We start from the raw sequence: 15,950 nt of genomic DNA on the forward strand, positions 1-15,950 counted from the left end.
ATGCTTTTTATTTTAACAAGGCATGTAGCTCCAAACCAAGTGAAGAGACATAGACCAAAATAAATTACTAAATTACCAAATTTTCAAAGATAAGATTGTATTAATTTTTTCATGTATTTTAGTATGACATCTTGCTTGCTGAAACAATGAACACGCTATGACCTGGAAAAAAAATTATTTTTTTTTTGACACAAGGTCTCACGCTGTCACCCAGACTGGAGTACAGTGGCACCATCTCGGCTCACTGCAACCTCCAACTCTCAGGCTCAAGTAATTCTCCTGCGTCAGCCTCCCGAGCAGCTGGGATTACAGGCATGCACCGCCACGTCTGGCTAATTTTTGTATTTTTAGTAGAGATGGATTTCACTATGTTGGCCAGGCTAGTCTTGAACTCCTGACCTCAAATAATCTACCCGCCTTGGCCTCCCAAAGTGCTGGGATTACAAGTGTAAGCCACTGTGCACGGCCAACCAGGACAAATTTTATAGGGCTATTGTTATTTATAAATGCTTTTTTTTTTGGAGACAGGGTCTTACTCTGCCACCCAGGCTGGAGTGCAGTGGCGCAATCTCAGCTCGCTGCAACCTCTGTCTCCCAGGTTCAAGCGATTCTCATGCCTCAGCCTCCCAAGTAGCTGGGATTACAGGCGGGCACCACCACTCCTGGCTAATTTTTGTATGTTTGGTAGAGATGAGGTTTCACTATGTTGGCCAGGCTGGACTTGAACTCTTCTGACCTCAGGTGATCCACCTGCCTTGGCCTACCAAAGTCCTGGGATTACAGGTGTGAGCCACCACACCTGGCCTAGAAATGCCTGATTTTTTAATTAAACCTTGTTTAGAGGTTATATAAAACAGAGATATCTATTTAGCTCATGGCCAAAAAAATTCAACCAAGTTAGAACATTCCAGAATATAAAGATCATGTTTAGGCAGTTAGGTAAGAATATTTGGTTCAGGTATGTCTGATTTAATATCTAAGGGATTTCTTTGACTCAGGACAAAATGAGAAAGAGAGAGCATCAGCCAATGACTTAGAAAACTGTTTTTGAAAAAAAAAAAAAAAAACAACCAGATAAAAACTCAGAAATTAAATTAAGATACATACACAGTTGATCGCTGAACAACTGCAGGTTTGTTCTGTGTGGGTCCACTTATACACAAAAGTTTTCCAATAAAAGTTATACCAAGTGTGTTTGCCTCTCCTGCCTCCTCTTCCACCTCCTCTACCTTTGCCACCTCTGCCACCCCAGAGACAGTGAGATCTATCCTTCTCTTCCTCCTCCTCCCCAGGCAGCTCAACATGAAGAAAAGAATGAAGACCTTCATGATGATTGACTTCCACTTAATGAATAGTAAATATATTTTCCCTTCATTATAATTTTCTTAGTAACATTTACTTTTTTCTAGCTCATTTTATTGTAAGTTTACAGTACATAATGCATATAACACACAAAACATATAACAGTTGATCAACTGTTTATGTTATTGATGAGGTTTCTGGTCAACAATAAACCATTAGTAGTTAAGTTTTGAGGGAGCCAAAAGTTATACATGGATTTTCAACTCCTTGAGAGGTTGGCGTCCCTAACCCCTGTATTGTTCAAGGGTCAACTCTATAGCTAATTACAACGTATGCTACTATATGGACTTAATAAATCATTCACTTCTTTTTTTTTTTTTTTTTGAGATGGAGTCTCGCTCTGCCGCCCGGGCTGGAGTGCAGTGGCCGGATCTCAGCTCACTTCAGCTCACTGCAAGCTCCGCCTCCCGGGTTCACGCCATTCTCCTGCCTCAGCCTCCTGAGTAGCTGGGACTACAGGCGCCCGCCACCACGCCTGGCTAGTTTTTTGTATTTTTTAGTAGAGATGGGGTTTCACCGTGTTAGCCAGGATAGTCTCGATCTCCTGACCTCGTGATCCACCCGCCTCGGCCTCCCAAAGTGCTGGGATTACAGGCTTGAGCCACTGCGCCCGGCCATCATTCACTTCTTCTAAGAACTCATACGATATTATGAAGTGGTTAAATAATTAGATTACTATTTAAAAGTCACCAATTGCTACCATTAGAAAGGAGAAGCAATGAGAAAACAAGTCCTGATACCCATGTTTTATGTTCTTAAGATTGTTTCAGGACTCTCATTCAAATAATTGCTAAGCTTAAACTTCTTCTAGAAGTCTGCAAAAGAATGTAAGATTGTGTGGTTCTAATGACTTGATATAAAAGCTCAAATGTCTAATTTACATCAAAAAGCTCTTTATTAAAATATAGTAATATTCAGATGAGAATTAACAGTGGTGATTTATGATATGATTTTGAACTGAGACATGTTTGTCAGATAATGATAACAAGGTCAATTTTCCTTATCACATCTAAAGTGCAAAAACTTCTATTTTCTATGTTGCCATTTAAGAAGTTCTCAGAGTATAAACTTTTGTCTCCCCAAATTAATATCTAAGTCATGATAAGCCAATTTCTCCTTAAGAACAATGTTGAAAATGAAAGGTTGGTTCCTAAACACAACACTAGGCAAGTTTTTAAAATTCAATTTATAGATGAGTTTCATAGCACAGCTAATTTACAAATTTATAAATAGCAACGATACTGTCATTTTTATGTTAAACCCATACATGGAACTCTATTAGTATACTATATCATATAAGCATCTACCGAAAAATTACCAAAAAAAAATCACAAATTTTAACTTTAACTTTTTAAGTGCCTCGAAGTTTAGACAGATGTAATTTTATTTTCCCTGAGCAGCTGTTCATTTGGACGTATTCCGTATTTATTGATATACTGTTACCAATGCTGGGGTCACATTTCTTAAATAGGAACTTGGCAACTTCCAAATTCTATGGTAAATATTGACATGTCTCAGCATGTCAATATTTATACTGTCAAGACTTTGACAAATTTCAACAATGGTTGCATCTTATTTCTTAGCAGCCATGTGCTTTTCTGTTTCAATTGAGCAAGTTCTTCTTTATCTCATAAAATTCTCATTCACTGCTCAGGTAAAATTACAAGTAAGTTAATAGCATCCTCTCACACAAGACCAGACTGAACTCTTTGCTTACTTCAACATTTTAGTCACTTCTGTAGGATTAGCAAAGCTATGGAAATGAACACAAATTCAGGATACAATGTCCTCCAGGTAATATTTGTTTTTGATTACTTAATCTCAAGCATAATTATCATTTGTAACCACATTACTAATGTGAAAGCCTTTTCAGAATCTATACAGGTAATCTATTTCCTTTTTTGTTAGTCTTAAGGGCTAGGTAAAGATAAAACTGGTTTAGTTTATAGGCTGCGACAACAATGATCAATATTCAGAAGGCAATTTGAATTCAGAATGCCAATCATAAAGAGTAGTTGGGAAGTCTAGCTCATTATCTAGGATTAAACAAACAGTAGTTTAAATGCAAAATTAGTTTACTTAATTTTGTGTTACGTGTCAGAGATACTATTAACAAACTAATCATAATTAAAACAATCTTAAGAGCAAATTTCTGTATTGCTGAAAGAAAATCTTTGCAACATCTTTAAACACTCTGGGATTTCCCAGTGGTACACAAGCAGAAGTTTAATGTAATACGAAGTTATTGGTAGTAATGGCATCTAGTAAAAACATAAATGCCTCATGAACAGTTTGGAATTTGGGCATGTATTTCTTCTTTGGCATGTATTTCTTCTTACTGGCAACAGAAACCTCAAGAACATTTTTCTCCCCAAAAGTGCCTAATTTCATCAACATTAAAAATTTGCTGTCTACAATTGAACCCTGATCAATGATTTCAGCCAATGCCTTAGAAAAAAGCACAACTCACTTTCATCAGGGCTGTGAGCTTCAACAATGACAAGGAACAAATTGTCCAGGGCTATAAAATGCATTAACTCCCTCCTACTTGTATAAAAGGATACAGTACCTTTCAATTATTTTAAAGACAGCCACCTTTCTCCTAAGAAACAAGGAATAGCAAATAAGCCATTGATTTTACACTCAAAAGACCCAGGTTGAAATCAAAACTATGCTTCATAGCTGAGTGTCTTTCATCATGCCATTAATGCATTAAAACATTCATTGATTACTTCCAATGTACCAGGATTTTATATCCCAAAGATCAGTAAGACACATTCGCAACTCTCTACTGAAATAGAGACACCCAAAGAGAATTATAATATAAGTTTGTAAAATACAGAGGTAGGGAGGGATCTCCTCCGAAAAGCAGCACTCACCCTGGCCTAACATTTTAGGGAAGGCTTCCTTGAGTTACATCTAATATTATATGACTCTTTAAAGAGAAATGGTTAGGTGAAAACAACTTAGGGGTAGAGGAAGAAAGATAAGGAAGGGTATTCCAAGTAGAAGAGTCTACATGAGTAAAGGCTTAGAGGCAAGAAATAGCATGATATACGGAAGTGATAAATAATTCAGTGTTTTAGACTGCAAATCAAAAATTACAGGTTCATGGTCAAGTGTGGTGGCTCATGCCTATAAATCCCAGCACTTTGGGAGGTCGAGCCAGGTGGATCACTTGAGGTCAGGAGTTCCAGACCAGCCTGGCCAACATGGTGAAACCTCATCTGTACTAAAAATACAAAAAAATTGCTGGGCATGGTGGTATGTACCTGTAATCTCAACTACTCAGGAGGCTGAGACGGGAGAATTGCTGGAACCCAGGAGGCAGAGGTTGCAGTGAGTAGAAATTGTACTGCACTCCAGCCTGGGAAACAGAGCAAGACTCCATCTCCAAAAAAAAAAAAAAAAAAAAATTACAGATTCAAACACCAATCAAGTCAGTCATTCATTTAACCAAAACCTACTGCGTACTTCTATGCCTCACACAAATGCTTTAGAATGTGGCATAAGACAACAGAACAGATAAAAATGCCTGCCGTCATGGATTTTACATTTTAATAGGGGAATACAATTAAAAATACATGTAACAAATACGTAAAACATATATAGAATAATGATAAATGTTGGAGTAAAAAGAGGAGAGAAAACAGGGTGGAGGAGACTGAGAGTATGGGGTAGGTGCTATGGAAGTTGCAAAGCTGCAATTTAAATAGGGAGGTTGGGATATGTTTTACTGCAAAGGTGACATTTGAGCAACATGTAAAAGATATGAAGGAATTAGCTGTATGGATCCAAAAGCATTCTGGATAGAAGAAGCAGTCAGTGCAAAGGCCCTACGGTAGAAGCAGGTCTGGTGTACTTAAGAAACAGGGTGGTAAGTGTGGCTGAAACAAAGGGAGAGAGAACACAAAGACATGCAGTCAGAGAGGTAATGGGAGACCAGATCATGTAGAGCAGAGGTGTCTGATCTTTTGACTTCCTTAGGCCACACTGGAGGAAGAATTGTCTTGGGCCACACATAAAATACACTAACACTAATGATACCTAAAGAGCTCAAAAAAATATATCTCATAATGTTTTAAGAAAGTTTACAAATTTGTGGTGGGCTGCATTCAAAGCCGTCATAGGCCACAGGCAGCCTGTGGGCTACAAGTTGGACAAGACTGATGTAGACTATCGTAAGCCAATGTAAGGCTGTTAGCTTCTACTATGAATCAAATGATTCACGAAAAGGTTTTTAAGCAAAAAAGTTAATGTTATATTCTTCTGTATATTATTTTGGAATAATTCTGAATTTACAGAAGAGTTGCAAAGATAATAGAAAGTTCCCAGATACCCCTCACCCAGTTTCTTCTAATGTTAACATCTTATACTACCACGGGGCATTTATCAAAACTAAGAAACCAACACTGATGCATTTCTATCAACTAAACCATAGACTTTATTTGGATTTCACCAGTTTTTCCACTAATAACCTCTTTCTGTTTCAGGATCCAATCTAGGATAACATATTGCATTTAGAATCTTACATGTAAATGTACAATTTTTGATTTATATTTTGAAAGTATCACTCTGGCTGACATATGAGAAGGGAGGGAGGCAAGGGACTGAAAAAAGCAGAGACTAGAACACAATTACTATAATGCAAGCAAGAAATGATACAGGATAATAACAAAAAATCCGAGCAAGAGATGATCAGTATACTAATAGCAGAAATAGTAGAAAACTGTTGAATTCTAGATATACTTCATAGAAAAAGCCAACAGGAATTATTGGAATACAAGAGAAAGTAAGGAGTCAAGGATGACTCCAAAGATTCAACTGAGCAACTGGCTGTATAAAGCTACCATCAATTCAGATGAGAAGGAATGGGAAAGGTTTGGGAGGAAAGGAGTTCGGTCTGGGACATCTGAGTTCAAGATATCTTTTAAATATGCAAATGAAGATGCAGAGATAGAAAAAGAGGAATTGGGACTTGGAGCATAGAAAACTCTTTAGAGGATTTTTGTTGCAGAGAAGAGCAAACAAATGGGGTTGAAAATGGAGAAAGGTTAAGAGATTTACAACTTGACATTCTAGGATACATATAAATAGTAAAATGGTTACTTTAGTGAAGGAGATTAACACCTACCATCTACCTTATTTTTTGTGTGTGACAAGGGCAGCTGAAAATCTACTTATTTAACAAAAATCCCTAACACAATAAAATTGTATTAACTTTGGTCCTCACGTACATTTCAGTCTGAATTCAAAAGCCATGTGGGAAGAGAATGAAAACAAGGGGGGAGAAAAAAAGGACTAACACTCGAACACGAAAAACCTCTACCTGACGTTAGGGAGGCTAGCTGAGGATGAGAGGAAAAAAGTAGAACAATTGTCTTTCAATATATGTGAATAACAGTGAATGAAAAAAGGAAGGTAATGTAAAAGGTAATGTAAACCAACCCTATCATTAACACTAGCAACAAAGTAAAAAGAGAAAATGGGGAGAAAGTGGTCTGGTGACATAAATGCAATACCAACTTCATACTAAAACCTTTTATAGCAGTCCTCTCCTTATCCAAGGGTGTACATCCCAAGGCCCCAGGGAAAGGCTGAACCCAACTGCCTTCAATCTGAGGGTGTTTCTTTTCACATCTTCTACCCACAAATTTAATTCCTTTTTTATCTTAACTAAGCTTTTATCACGCACTATGGCTACAAGTTTGGCAGTCTGAGGTGTGACGGCAAAACTAGCATAAATTTCTTTTTGCTTATTCACAATTTTACAGATAGATTTGTTCTTACCATAGATCTTAGCAACATCAACATATGATATTTTTTTCTTCCTTATTAAGTGGAGAACTTTCACTTTTTTGCTTAAAAGAGGCACTTTACAGCTACTCTTCGGCATAACCAAATTGCCAGCATCGTTACCCTTGTGCTTTGAAGCAATAATTAAGTAAAATAAGTATTCCTAAAACACACGCACTGTGATACCACCTCCATCAATCTGATAACCAAGCAACTAAAAGGCAAGAAGCTTATACAGCAGGGATATGCTGAACAAAGAGATGATTCATGGCCCCCGGCTGAATGGAATGGGATGGAATAAGATTTCATCACAACTCAGAAAGGCATGCCATTTAAAATGTATGAAATATTTCTGGAATTTTTTTTTTTTTTAATTGAGATGGAGACTCGCTCTGTTGCCCATACAGGACTGCAGTGGCACAATCTCGGCTCACTGCAGCCTCCACCTCCTGGGTTCAATTGATTATCCTGCCTCAGTCTCCTGAGTAGCTGGGACTATAGGCGTATGCCACCACACCTGGCTAAGTTTTGTATTTTAGTAGAGATGAGGTTTCACCATGTTGGCCAGGCTGGTCTCGAACTCCTGACCTCAAGTGATCCACCCACTTTGGCCTCCCAAAGTGCTGGAATTACAGGCATGAGCCATCACACCTGGCTGGAATTTTCTACTTAATATTTTCAGGCTGTGATTGATTATAGGTAACTGAAACTGTCAAAATCAAAACCTCAGATAAGGAGGGACTACTGTATTTAGTGCCTAATATATGCAATTCAACAATTCCTCCATTATAATTCCTCCTCTCCAGAGACTTTTAATTTACCAAAGCCATGCACAATAATAGCCAACACTGTCTGAGTGCTTACTGTATGCCAAACACTTGCCTAGATGATTTACTTGTAATAACTCGTTTAATACTCATAACACTGAGGACACCTGTTCACTGGCTCCATAGAAAAATATAAATATCCACTATTTTTACATATGATTCGAATATACCCAAGAAACCAAAGTTGGAAATATTCTTCCAGATGCAAGTGAGATAATAATTTTTAAACAAGTCAGACGCGGTACGGTGGCTTACACCTGTAATCCCAGCACTTTGGGAGGCCGAGACAGGAGGATCACTTGAGCCCAGGAGTTAGAGACCAGCCTGGCAACATAGTGAGCCCCATCTCTACAAAAAATAAAATAAAATTAGCCAAGTACGGTGGCATACACCCATGGTCCTGGCTACTGGGGATACTGAGAGAGGAGGATAGATCACTTCTGCCCAGTGAGGCTGCAGTGAGCCATGATTGTACCACTGTACTCCACCCTGGGCAACAGAGCAAGATCGTGTCTCAAAAATAAAAAATAAATAATAATTTTTGAACAAAGGAATAACACAGTCAGATTTTATTTCTAGTAAGGAAAGGATCCAAGATGGTTTTAAATGAGGATTCATTGCAAAGCTGCCAGAAAGACTTTTGAAATTGTGATATAATCTGAAAACCAAAAAGTAGGGGGTTTATGTAAGATGATGCAGCTAAACTACCACCTCCCAAAAAAACTCACGTCAGATTAACTTTGATGTTTTATATAAATGCAATAAACATTATACATATTTGTTCAGCCTCATTTATTGGCACATGTGTTTCTCTCCATGGATAACTTAAAAACTGGCAATGTCGTTCTTTATGATTTTGAAGTTCAGGTACATAAGAAGCCATGGCCTAAAGTTAATTAAAATATATAGGCATAGCAAATCAATTGTGATCTCTAACAAGTTAAGCTTTCTGATGCTCTTCACAGGTAGCCTGAAGCAGAGCTTCATACAGAAGTATTACTCTTAAGTGTAACAAAGATCAAGACAATCTTCACATGAAAGCAAGGGCAGTTATGTCTACAGACACATTTACTACTCTAAAAGCCAAGCTCGATAAGTTGCACAACATAATTTCCATAGCTAAACCAGGTTTGTTTAATTTGAATGGCAAGACCTAAAAGGTATAATATAAAGGAATTACAAGACAGAACATTAAAAGACTTTTTTCTTCCTTAGGTGGACAGTACTGTATTTTTTTATACCTTTCTTATTCCCCTCTCCCACAACGTTATTAAATTCCTTAAAAGAACAGACCATCTTTGTTCCTATGCTGCAATCTCAAGATCTATGAATAAAGCAGGCACCCAGTAAATACTTGCTAATTTGTGTAATTGACCAACTCTTGACAATTCAATATAACAGACTCAAATATCAAGTTAGTTAGAGTTTAAAACAAAACCTTTGTGTGCCCCAGTGAACGATGTAAACACAAACAGCAGAATCCCAAATCTTCTAATCATTTGGGTTGCCCTAAATACAAAAGGGTCTCATAGGCCGAATACAGCTCATAAACCAACATCTCACGTGAGTTACCTTCTCTCTATCCACCTTCTAAGTCAATAAATAAAAAATTGAAAACATTCTGAAAGGAACCCCCTGCTGCCTGAGAAAAAATACACCACACATTTAGAGCCAAAAGGTTGCCTTAAGGGGGCAAAGAGTGAAAAACTCTCCTTTCTAATACTTTATCAGAATTCCAAGAACTACGCAAATTCAAACACGTCAAAGCTCCTGTTTCTCCATCGATAAAATGTAGAAAGAAAACGTGCGTGCGTGTGTGTGTGTGTGTGTAACAGAACCTCACCTAATGGGATAATTAAAATCAGAAAAAGCTAAATTCTACTACTGATTAAAAGTTGGCTTGTCATTTGTCTTGCCAGTTGATCTCTCTAAAGTACCTATTAATTGCTGCAGTCCGTAAAGGGCAGTTCCTTCCCATTGGTTACCAGAGAAAGTTCTTTCCTGACCCCAAATTGCCTAGTACGTTTCAGTCACGATGCCTGGATGGAACCCACAGTTTACCAATATCTGGGGACTGAAAGGACAGGCTGGTGTTGGGGAAATGCTCAAACAGCCTACTCAACACTACCCTCTGGATTCAACTGTCCTCCCAATCCCACAACCAACACAGAGCATTTCAAAAGCGCTTCGCATTCCCAAGAATCCCCCAGATGCAAATGGAGAAACTGAAAAGAGGGTGAACAGGTAGGTTCGCACCCTGAGGATGATGCCGGGAACCCTAACATCCCCAAAAGCCCACAAGAGGAAGGCGCGGGAGCTCACAAATTGAGGGGGATTCTCACACTGTGGAGTTCTAGGGGTAAGTAGCAGGGAACTTTTTTAAAAAGAAAGCAAAAGATAAAAACAGAAAATCATATTTTTGTTATTTAAAGAGGCAGCCCCACTTCCGGACCCTACCTCTCCGTGATTATACTTCCGGTCTCCTCCGAAACGCCCGCTTTCACAGATCAAGTTCTTGCAACCAATGAGAGCATCAGCTACTTCCGCCGGCCTGCGGGGCGTGGTGTAAATCCCGCCTTTTCCGGTGGAGAGAAGCCTATCCTAGCGTCTTAATCTCCCGACTCGGTAGGCGGTGCCGTGACAAGCCCAACCGGACGGCTGGAGAGGACGAGAAGGGCAGACGGGGCGTGCAGCCTCTTCCGCCTGGGGCCCGGAAGGGTGATGTGGCTGCGGTATCGCCGGCCTCGCTATGGTAAGAATTGGGGCTGCCGGGTCGCGGTTAATCTTCGAGAAGGGATTGTAGATCTAGACTAGGGCTGGAGGTTGTGCGGCAGCCTGGGGTGTGTGGCCCTTGGAGCCATGTGGTCCCTCCACGGTCAACCAGAGAGAATCAGGACGTACTGTCCAAGAAAAACTCCTGGGTCGCTGAGCCCGCCCCTCATGCAAAGTCCGCTTTCCTACTTTGTTTAGGAAAAAAAAAAATGCGTTGGTGTGTTGTAACACGTTGGCTACGTAGATTATCTGGAGTCATTGAAGCTTTGAAGCATTAGAGCTTCTCGAGTTTCCGCTTGTTTTCTTGCATCTCCTTATCTCACCCTAGGGGCTTTACTCTGGTGTTACTATTTGATTTTGTGGGGAGGTTCCTTTGGCACCAAACTCCATACCTTCGTTTTCAGCTGTTTAGTCAGTAGCTTCTCAGGACCCTTCCACATTATTCTCTCAACTTTGAAAATGCTACTTTACAAGCTATAGGTTTTAATAGTTAAGAGTTCTCTGCAAAGGTGGATTGCTTTTCTAGGGGCTTAATATACTTATTGGAGTGGTGTCTAGCCTCAGGCCTTCCTCCTCTGTCACCTCCAGGTCCATGTGCCAAATGTTGTGTATATTTCTGGGCAAAGGATGCGTGCCTGCGAATAGACCCAAAAACAACTATGACTCCAAAAAGCTTGAGTCTCATGGTGAAAAATTATGAGCCCACGTTCACAGAAGTTGCTACAGAATCCCATATAGCAATAATTCAGTTTCTTCTCTGGACGAATTTACCACCCGATGGGAAGATGGCAGTTGAGACTAGCAAGAGTATCACTCTTAATTCTTTTACATCTTTCTAAAAACTGAAGTTGAATTCTTTTACTCGTAGTGCAAGTCAAAGTTAACTCTTTTTATTGTCTCACTATCAGACTAGCTAAAAACAAGATGCATATACTGTGCTGAAGATCATCAGTATATAAACTATCTTGTCATGCTTGTTTTTCCAAAAGTAGCAAGTACTTTCATTTATTATCAAGTCCTATGTACCAGACTCTTTTAAAAAAATCAGTTTATAAGCATGGAAATACCAAGTTCACCACAACTTCTAAGTAGATGTTTACAAGTGAAAGAAGTGAAACTTGAGGAGACTGACTTGCCTTGGATCACACCTAGTAGATTGTAAAGCCAAGACTCAAACTTATTTTAATGTCCAGATGGCCGAAATCTTCATGTTGTTATCGATAGAAACACAACATAACTGAGGATGAAATAAGTCTTAGTGATTTGTTCCTTATAAGTATAAATATATAAATCAGACATAGGTGGAAAACAGAAACAACTGGCGGGTGTTTTTTATTCCTGTGAGATGTCAAAAGTACATTGTTGGCAGAGCTACGGAGTGAGGTTTCAAGGAGGCCAACTTAGCAGTTTAAGAAATGGATTAGTGTCTCAGTATCTTTGAGTTTCCACCTAAACTTAGTTTATTTGTGAGGTAACCCAGTGTTCATGACTTAATAAACCTGAATTACTGTATTTTAATGAATTTTTTTTTTTTGAGATGGAGTCTTGCTCTGTCACCCAGGCTGGAGTGGGCAGTGGCATAATTTCGGCTCACTGCAACCTCTGCCTCCGGGGTTCAAGCGATTCTCCTGCCTCAGCCTCCTGAGTAGCTGGGACTACAGGCGCACACAACCCCGCCCGGCTAATTTTTGTATTTTTAGTAGAGACGAGGTTTCACCATATTGGCGAGGATGGTCTCGATCTCTTGGCCTCATGATCCGCCCGCCTCAGCCTCCCAGGTATCAATATTTATTTGGAAGTTTGGTGATGCTTTTGTGACCAGAAATACGCCATTGGATTACAGGCATGAGCCACCGCCACGGCCAAGAATCTTTTTAAAAAGCATTTCAAGGACAAAATGTTTATCAGCAGTAATAATTTACATCTGTCAGGGTGAACAGTAATTGTAGCACTTGTGAATCAATAGTTTTAAAAAATTTCAGAATGCCTTGTTACCCCCAATGCCTAATATACTTCAACATTTCTCTCATGTCTCATCTCTTTCCAAAAAGCCTCCCTTAACCCTTTCTATTTTCTTCTCTCTTTAGGTATCTATAGGGATATTCATGTATACTTCCAGTATCCCTCTAACATAACCCTTTTCACAGTAAACGGCAATAAAGTGTTGCCTACATTTCTCCCTCTCTAGGCAGAATTCTTAAAGACTAGGTATTTTAATCTCTACAGTCATAGTGCCAGCTAGAGTTAGTACTCCATTAAGAATCTGGACCTGTAATCCCAGCACTTTGGGAGACCGAGGTGAGTGGATCACCTGAGGTTGGGAATTGGAGACCAGCCTGACCAATGTGGAGAAACCCCATCTCTACTGAAAATAAAAAATGAGCCAGGCGTGGTGGCGTATGCCTGTAATCCCAGCTACTTGGGAGGCTGAGGCAGGAGAATTACTTGAACCCAGAAGGCGGAGGTTGCGGTGAGTCGAGATTGTGCCATTGCACTCCAGCCTGGGCAACAAGAGCAAAACTCCATCTCAAAAAAAAAGAGTCTGGGGATACAGACATGCTCAGTGTCTTAAAGGATTTCACAGTCCAGTGGGGGGAGATGGTTAAATAAGTGAATTCCATCTGTTATCTGTTATGATGTAGCATGACAACATGTGTAGTGGAAAGAGCATGGGTTTAGACTGAGGCCAGACAGAGTTAGAATCATGCCCAGTTCCCATCCTTTACTTGGTTAACTGTAAGAGAGTTTATTTTTATGTCTTTTTCTTGGTATGCTAAGTGATTTTCACAAACTCTGCAAAGTAGGAATCATTGCCCACATTGCATAATTAAACTGAGTCTCCAGAGAATAGATGTGAAGTATTTTCTCTCTTGTAGCGGAAGATATGTAGAAAATGATTCAACACAGTGGAAGGAGTAGTACTGGCTGGGAACTGCTTGAGAGATGTCCCCAAGAAAGAAAATAATTCTCTCTCACCTGTATTTTAAAGAGTATTAGGGTCATTAGCTAGAGGTGGGACAGCGATCTGTATCCCATAGATAAAGGAAATGGCAGTTATGGGAACAAAAGGCATGAAGTTCAATAGTTGCATGGAGCCTCAATGTGGCAGGAATTTAAAAAAAGAAGTTAAGTATAGATGAGGCTAGAAAGATTAGGGCCAGATTTTGAAGAGCTTTGTGCCAGGCCAAAGACTTTATATTTTGATGATGTTTAATTGCTTACTTGATAAAGGCTTTGGAGCAGGGAAATAAAAGGTGTGCATTTTAGAAAACCAACTGGTAACAGCATAGAGAGAGTATATTTAAATGGAGGAAGATTAGAATCTGGAAGACCAGCTTGAAAACAAGTGCTATAGTTCAGGTATACGATGATTGAATGTCTCAACTCTGATTAGCAGTTGGGTTGAAAGGAAAGGAAAACTAGGAAAATCATTTTGAAGGTACTTAGTGAAGGGTGATGAAGCACAGCTCCAGCTTGGATGATTTGTTGGATGGGAAAGAAATACAGCAGATCCTCAATAACGTTTACGAGGAAGAAACTCGATTCCCAATTGAGGCCACTGTGTGGAGTTTGCATGTTGTCTTCATGTCTGTTCTTCCCATGTCTGCATGGATTTTCTCTGGGTACTCCAGTTCCTTCCCACACCCCAGAGACGTATACATTAGGTTTGTTGAGGTGTCTACACTCTCCTAGTTTGAGTGCTCTGCACCGGAATGATGTCCTATACTCAGAGCTACTCAGATGGCTCCCGGCACCTTCAACACTGAACTGAAATAGCATATAGCCAGCTCTCTTACTTGTTTTTATTAATCTTTCTTAAGTGGATGTATAACTCATATTTATTTCAGTGTTTAATATTAGAAGGGTTTTGATATTTATTTGGAAGTTTGGTGATGCTTTTGTGACCGGAAATATGTCATTGGAACTTAACTCGTGTTTGTATCAATTTGCCTATGGTAAAATTGGTTTTGTTACGCATCTTTTGGCTTAAAGTTGCATTTTCCAAGAACCTGTGGATGACATTAAGTGAGGACTTACTGTGTTGGTTAAGAACCTACTCTGAGAGGTGTTTTTTATACAAGGTTTTATTAAAGACGTATTATTGGCCATATTTTTCATATGAAGAAACAGATGCGGAGAGCTAAGTGTCTTTGCTCAAGATCACACTGCCTGTAAATAGCAGAGCTAAGATTTAAACTGAACCAATTTGTCACAAAATGCTGTGCCCTTTCTATGCAACAATATCATTAATTGCACAAAAATATTAAGAAGAAAAGCAACATTTTAATGTCATGGGTGGGTGAGGAGGTAGCAGTTTAGATAATAATTCTGTTGCTAGTATTGCTTTTGCGTCGTCCATGAAAATGGCATCACAGTTGAAAGGCAAGTATCTTAGTGTTATAAAAATAGTTCTGATCTTATGAACCCATGAAGGGTTCCATGAACTACACTTTTGATAACCACTGCATTAGGCTAATAGGAATCTGATATGGGTGCTGATCTTCTCTAGCAAAGTTTTTGAATACCAATTGCAAATAAAAGCTTCCAGATGGCTGAGGCAGGCATTCGAGACTAGCCTGACCAACATGGTGAAACCCCATCTCTACTAAAAATACAAAAAAATTAGCCAGGCATGGTGGCATGCACCTGTAGTCCCAGCTACTCAGGAGGCTGAGGCAGGATAATTGCTTGAACCCAGGAGGTAGAGATTGCAATGAGCCAAGATCACGCCACCGCACTCCATGTGGGTGAGAGACCGAGACTCCATCTCGAAAAACTTCCAGGGAGTTTCAAGAAACTATAGATACCCAGACCAGTTAAATCCAAATTTCTGGGCAATTACGGCTTTTTAAGCTCCAAGTGGTTCTAATAAGCAATTAGATTTCATGCCATATAATAGGACATTTTATCAGTCTTTGTTTTTTCTTGGTTGCAAGGTCAAAGTACTTTACAACAGGCTTTGCTCTTTGTCCTTCAGAATACTTTCTCTTGTCCAGTCTTTTTATCAAATACATATATGAAGCATTTATTCTAATTTTTTTCACTCTATCATTTATTATTGTTTTGTGTGTGCCTTCTCTTAATAACTCTTGACACCCTTTTGCCTTATCTTTAGATCTGAGGTGTGTATAAAATAACTCCAAAACAAAGCAGCACAAACATAGCAAATTAATTGTAGGTACCATGATAATG

The 15,950-nt window shown here is 39.2% G+C and overlaps 2 protein-coding genes across 8 annotated transcripts in view; one reads left to right on the plus strand and one right to left on the minus strand.

Annotated features, from left to right (window-relative positions):
- The window catches only part of XRCC4 (X-ray repair cross complementing 4), a 355,171-nt gene extending 344,527 nt beyond the window's left edge, over positions 1-10,644 (minus strand). For 5 of the 7 annotated variants that reach the window (XR_004429763.1, XM_033179213.1, XM_033179214.1 and 2 more), the window contains exon 1: positions 10,443-10,644. The gene's annotated coding sequence lies outside the window, so the exon portion shown is untranslated. Of the gene's footprint in view, positions 1-10,241; positions 10,409-10,442 lie in introns of those variants that run through there. The other 2 variants (XM_033179212.1, XM_033179211.1) reach the window with 2 other exon arrangements.
- Positions 10,562-15,950, plus strand: part of TMEM167A (transmembrane protein 167A) — a 33,827-nt gene continuing 28,438 nt past the window's right edge. The window contains exon 1 of the mRNA XM_033179216.1: positions 10,562-10,737. Within this exon, the coding sequence (XP_033035107.1) occupies positions 10,735-10,737 (3 nt within the window). The 5' untranslated portion in view covers positions 10,562-10,734. The remainder of the gene's footprint in view (positions 10,738-15,950) is intronic.

Source organism: Trachypithecus francoisi, unplaced genomic scaffold, assembly GCF_009764315.1.
Source record: "Trachypithecus francoisi isolate TF-2019V2 unplaced genomic scaffold, Tfra_2.0 Lachesis_group2, whole genome shotgun sequence".
Lineage (NCBI taxonomy): Eukaryota > Metazoa > Chordata > Mammalia > Primates > Cercopithecidae > Trachypithecus > Trachypithecus francoisi.